General features: G+C 51.6%; 1 protein-coding gene across 1 annotated transcript in view; it reads left to right on the forward strand.

Annotated features, from left to right (window-relative positions):
• The window catches only part of MGMT (O-6-methylguanine-DNA methyltransferase), a 281,536-nt gene that overhangs the window by 271,361 nt on the left and 3,634 nt on the right, over positions 1-6,541 (forward strand). The window contains exon 4 of the mRNA XM_023730061.1: positions 907-1,046. Within this exon, the coding sequence (XP_023585829.1) occupies positions 907-1,046 (140 nt within the window). The remainder of the gene's footprint in view (positions 1-906; positions 1,047-6,541) is intronic.

Genomic DNA, 6,541 nt, shown 5'->3' on the forward strand with positions numbered 1-6,541 from the left:
TGTCCCTGCTGCTGGGCTGGGTGTCCCCTGAGGTGGAGGCAGTGCTCCTGGTGTCCCTGCTGCTGGGCTGGGTGTCCCCTGAGGTGGAGACAGTGCTCCCGGTGTCCCTGCTGCAGGACTGGGTGTCCCCCGAGGTGGAGGCTGTGCTCCCAGTGTCCCTGCTCCCAAGCCCAGTGCTTCCTCAGGATGCCGTCTGATCCCTTCACATGCCTGGGTTTCTCCCCTACGGACCCTGCACCTGCCGAGGAAGAAGCTCCCAAACCGGGCAGAGCGAGAGGCTTGTCCTCACACATCTGTGACTCCATTCCTGCAGCAGGATGAGCAGCGAGCTGCATTTGATGCAGTTTCTCAGTGAAAACGGGAATGAGGTCACTTCGTTTTTGCAGCCCTATTCATTAGAGGTACCTGCAGCCAAGGTCCCACCAGACCCAGCGTGTCACGGTGTTGGCAGTCGGGCAGTCACCAGGGGTCCTGCTTGCACCATGTGGACAGCCGCATGGTAGCAGCCCTCCCTCCATGTCCCCAAGGGGCTGGAAGTGGACCAGCAGGACCAGAGTGGGGAGTGGATGACAGCAGGGACAGCTTGCTAACTGAGCCGCATGCTGGTCTGTGCCTCCCGCTCGCTGGAAGACTCACAGGCGTCCTGCACGGAGCATGCGAGGAGGAAGGAGATGAAGTACTACAGGGGCCCCGTGGCCTTGGAAGGGGCCAGCCCGCTCCGCCCGGCCTCGCCGCCTTCCTCCTCGTGGCAGCGTGGTGACAGCGCGGGCGTGGAGGCTGTATTTTAATTGAGGGTAACACTCTATTTGTGTGGATGCATTTTCTGTTTCAGGACTGGCAGCTGTTGCTATCAGAGCTGTTGGAGCCACTGGTCCAAATCATGTCTTTCTGCGTCCTTCCTTTCAGACTCCTTCACCAGACAGGTGTTATGGAAGCTGCTGAAGGCTGTCAAAGTCGGAGAGGTGGTTTCTTACCAGCAGTTAGCGGCCCTGGCGGGCAACCCCAGAGCAGCGCGGGCAGTGGGCGGCGCCATGAGGAACAACCCGGTGAGTTCCCGTGCCCGTGGGTGGGGGGCCGCGGTCGTGGGGGGCTGTGCGGACGCTGGGGGTGAGACGTCTGATGAGACGCCTGTCTGAGCAGCCTGTGCTGGGGTGGGTCGGGAGGTGGGTGGGTCGGACCGCTGTCCCGGATGCTTCTGGAAGCGGTGGGGGTGGCCACTTCCTTTTTGGTGCAGGTGGTAAGGAGGCATCCACTCCCACCCCACTGCCCACTCCACAGAAGCAGCCCCTTGATTTCATTTAGATGTTACTGAGCACCTTGTCACCACAGTAGTCACAAAGGAGAAGAAACCTAGTGAGTCATTCATTCATTTATTCATTCATTCACACTTGCAGCAAAGAGGTGCCGGGAGCGTATTGATGCCAGACGCTTACCCAGACAAATGGCTACTGCGTGGACTGACATTCTAGAGGGTGTCATGGGTGGGGCAGGGGGTTGCAAATCCAGCCCCACCTCCAGGGGCCTTACTCTGTAATTGTGGTTGGGGTCTCGGGAGGGCTAAGCAGTGGCAGGAGAGTACACAAGGCCCAGCGCCTTCTGAAGGGACAATTTTATTATAAAGGGAAGAAAAAGAAAATGAGCTTAGAACATAAAGTACAATTTTACCGCATCTGGGTGGTTAGGGTGGCAGCTTACGAGAGTGTGGCCTCTCCTCCCCCCCGTCCCCACCCTGCTGTCTTTAATAGACAGGTTCATGAAGCACACTGTGGATGGCACCCTGAAACCGCAGGGCTCTTCCCTAAACTGACGCCAAGCCTCTGATATGACGGAAGGGTACCGTACCATCAGGGAGAGCATAGGTGAGCGTGGTGACACGTGGGGCAGATTAACCAGCAAGCAAGTAAGCCCAGGTGTGCGCCGGCTCACTCGTGCTTACTGAGTAATCTGTGGTGCACAGTTCTCACGTGGGTTGCACCATCCTGCTGTAGTGAAAAACAGGTGAAATTGTGCACCACCGATTTGTAAGTAAGCACAATTAAGCCCATGCTTATCTTGCGTATTGGGTAATCCGTCCCTGGACATGGGGTGGAAATGACTCAAATCAGGTAGACCCCACTCCTGAAAAGATTGCCGTGGCTTTGCTGTGTATTTTCAAAACTATTTCCATCCCTGCTCACAGGGGACACACCAGCGTTTTCACACCCAGCTGCTGCTCCTGCCACCCGGCTGGGCTCCGGCCGCCCCAGGGCAGAGCTGGCATTTCCAGGAGATGGCAATTGCGTCGTCTTTGCACAAAACTGCATTGTTCTTCCCTAAGAAGCCGTGGGCGGGTCTGTAGTGCACGGCATGGCGTGGTGTGCACCCTGATACAGCCCTGTTCCAAAATCCCAGATCGTCAGGAGTGGCGTGCACAGCACACCCCCCCGCCCCCAGCGCCCTTGGTGTCTGCATCCCGAGGGTAGGTGGTGACAGGTGCCTTACGTTATCCATTTTTCACCTGTCATGGTCCATGGTGCCACGCCCCACTGCGTTATCGGCCCTCGTGGAGGTTCAGCGGTAGAATTCTCGCCTTCCCTGCAGGCGGCCCAGATTCAGCTCCTGGCCAGTGCACCTCGTATGCAGTCACCACCTGTCCGTCCGTGGAGGCTGGCGTGTTGCCAGGATGCTGAACAGGGTGGAATTTCCAGGCTAAGACAGACTGGGAAGAAAGGCCTGGCAAGCTACTTCCAAAAATCAACAAGGGGGAAAACCCTATGAATCACAACAGTCCAGTCCACAGCCACCCATGGGGATGGTGCAGGACTGGGCCGTGTTTTTACTCCATTGTGTGTGGGGTCAGCGTGAGTCCGGGGCTGGCTCGACAGCAGACAACAACTCCATTATCAGAAAACGCCACCTCCGTGCACCGTTGAGGTTCTTGTGTTTTCAGTGCTTGTGGGTATTTTTGAATCAAACTTCTGCAGGTGGCTTTTGAAGCGTCCCTGTAAAGTTTAAACTGCAGCTTCCATCTGGAAGGTCTCCATCTTCTCACATGTTGTGACTCAAGGTTGAGGACTTGACCCGGCTACAGATAACGGCAGCCTGGGCGCTTCGGTGTTACAGCTCCCCAGAGTCCCTCCTGAGAACAGCAGAAGGTGACATTCTTTTGTGCTCTCCTTCCCTGTCACTGAACTTACTCTATTCTGTAAACACTCACCCTTTGTCCCAGCTACCCCGCCCATTTCAGACAGGATTTTGTTATTCATGCCTTTTGGGTGACATGGGTCATGCCCACCCCTCCAGTGAGGTGCACGCCTGGTGCCGCGCGCACTCACCTGTAGAGAGAAGCAGGTGCCATGCAGCCTTCGCCCTGTGTGTACAACTCACATTTGCTCTAAAAATGAGCTCCGCTAACCAATATAAACAGTTACTTACGTCTGAATCAGAGATGCCGTCACGGTGTCGTGATTGCGCCTGTGGCAAGATTCGGAAACATTTACAGGCGGAATCTCTCCCCGACTATTAATCTCTATGAGTGTCTCTGTTCAGACATGGTCTCAGTCACTGGAGTTTATACAGGATGTAACAGGATTTCACAGGGGTTTGATCCTGTGACATCTACAAGGCCACACGTCGACTCTCCTGGCTTGTCCGAGAGCCTCCTGGTGAAGGAGGGACAGAGTCCAGCGGGACGGCTCCACAGCACCATGCTGTCCCACTGCTGGGCATCCACCTTCTCTGGACGCCAAGGGCCGTCGGGGTGGACGACGAGCCTCCCTCTGTAGTTGGGTCACGCAGTGACCTTCACCCTGATGGGAAGGTTGAAAAGGTGCCAGCAGCCACTGTACCTGAGAGATATCTCAAGTTATGCCAGGGACTTACTGATGAAGATCAAAGACTATAGCCTTCAGTGTGGATTACACCTCAACATAAAACAGAAATCCTCACAACCGGACCAATAAGCAGCATCATGATAAACAGAGAAAAGATCAAAGTTGTCAGGGATTTCATTTTCCTTGGATCCGTGAAGGTCAAGGTGCTGCTGGAGCCCGGGGGTGCTCCGCCGTGCCTGCCTTGTTGAGGAACACCTCTCACGCGTCTGAAGAGGACGCGTGTGCCCGTGAGGAAGGCTGGTGGGAACTGGGTCTAGAGGGTCACCTTACGCCACCCGGCCTGTCCTGCCCTGATTCCCCAGGTGGCCTGCAGTCGGCGTGGACACGCACCGGCTCAGATTCCAGCACTTGCTGTCGGCTGCGTGGGTTTCAGGGTCCCCACGTGGCACAGACGGTTTGCACTTGACTACTAACTTAAACATTGGCAGTTCAAACCCACCCAGGGGAACCTCAGAAGGAAGGCCTGGTGATTACAGCCAAGAGAGACCTATGGAGCACAGTTCTCCTCTGACGCGCAGGGTCACCGTGAGTAGGAGTAGACTCGATGACACCTGGTTCGTGTTTGGTTCGGTTGTTACGAGTTTCTTTCACCCACCAGATTAAGGAGGGTTTTTGCTGTCTGGGCGTTTCCTTCCATCTTAGGGATTCCATTTCTCCAAAGTTCTCCTTGAAGGACTCGCTGGCCTGTGTAAGGTGGACGGCAGCCTTCTGGAAGGCTGTCTCCCACCACCTAGCTTGAGCACATGGTCTGTTTTCTCAGATATCAGAGAGAACGCTCCCACCAGCCCGCCCCAGCATGCAACACCCCTGCACTTCATCCTCAGATAGAATTCACTAAATGCAGTTCAAAGGCAATCAATACCTTATGCGAGTGTTTCCCCACCTTCTTCTAAACAAACGCATTCCTGAGGAGTTAGTTTATTCACAGATCGCCATGAGCGCTAATGACCCCCGAGTCTGGTCCCGTCAGTCACCGAGATGGCTGGTGATAAAGATTTAGTACCATGTTCTAAGTGTCAGGCCTGTCAGTGATGCTGAACCATTTGACCAGAAGAAAAAAACGCACAGGGAGCTATTGATTACAGCTTCCCAGTGTCACTTGTTCACCAGGATTTAGGTATTGATGAGGCTGGGAGTGAAAACAAGCTCTTTCCCTTGTGGTCCGCTACCCAGAAGAACAAAGGCGGAGCTGGAAAAATATTCAGCCGGTAACAGGATCAGAGGGGTTCCAGTATTGATTGAAAGGCCCCTTCATGTTATTTTTGTTGGAGACAAATCTATGGGTTTGGAAGTTTTATAACATTTGAGAAAGGGTCGGTGTAAGTGATGGATTCACGTATCGGATGAATTAGATTTCACAGCATGAAGATTTCAATGCAGCTGTGATATTATGAGCCTCTTCGTTATTGATAAAAATTACATTGTATGCAGCGGGGGCTTTAAAGATGAGGGCACAGAGGGTACCCTTCCTTTGAAAATGTCCTGAGGGCCCCCATAAATTCCAGCAAGTTTCATTATTTTAATAGTCTGAAACCTGCCACAGAAATTAGCACAAACAGAAGTAACGGCCCCCGTTTCTAATGGTGAAAGTCATGCGTGTTGGTCAGAATCACTCATTGTCCACCACTGCCTAGGTAAGGTGAAGACTGTCACAGAGGTCATAGCTGTCCTTGTCATAACCGGTACCCCATGCCATCAGTCCTACTGTGTGCACTGATATGTAGAAGTAAATATATATATTGGAGCCCTGGTGGTACAGTGGTTAAGAGCTCAGATGCTAACTAAAAGATCAGCAGTTTACCAGCTGTTCCTTGGAAACCCTATGGGGCAGTTCTACTCTGTCCTTTAGGATCACTATGAGTCAGAATCAATTTGATGGCAATGGATTTGGTTTTTATATGTATATGTATGTATATACATACACACACAGTGATTAGAGATGATAGATATGTTACATTTCTCACTTCTTTAATTTCACAGTTTTTTGGGAGAAAGGGAAGAAAATCAAAGATCAGTCGTGAAATGTGCTGCTACATAGGAAAGTTGAATTTGTGCCTAAATGCTTGTAAAACGATTGAACTAAATGTCTCTCTATCAATCAAAGACTTCAATTGTGTATTATCTAATAATGTCCTCGCAACATTCATTAACGTGACTATTATATTTGATAACAATCATCAGAGTAAGTTTTTCATTCTTAAAATGTTGTTACTCCTTCTAAGAAAATTGGAATTATATGCTGTTTGTGGGATTTCTAGATATTATTACTTGTTACTTTGTGAAACTGTACAGTGAAAAGGAAAAGTCAATTCTCTGTCTTCATCAACACCATCATCACCATCCCCACTGTCACCATCAACATCACTGTCATCATCAATCACCATCCCCACTGTCACCATCAACATCACTGTCATCATCAATCACCATCCCCACTGTCACCATCAACATCACTGTCATCATCAATCACCATCCCCACTGTCAACATCAACATCACTATCATTATCACCATCCCCACTGTCAACATCAACATCACTATCATTATCACCATCACCCCCATCAACGTCACCATCACTGTCATCACCATCACCACCATCACCCCCATCAACATCACCATCACCCCCATCAACATCACCATCCCCACTGTCAACATCAACATCACTGTCATCATC

This window comes from Trichechus manatus, unplaced genomic scaffold (genome assembly GCF_000243295.1).
Source record: "Trichechus manatus latirostris isolate Lorelei unplaced genomic scaffold, TriManLat1.0 scaffold00031, whole genome shotgun sequence".
NCBI lineage: Eukaryota > Metazoa > Chordata > Mammalia > Sirenia > Trichechidae > Trichechus > Trichechus manatus.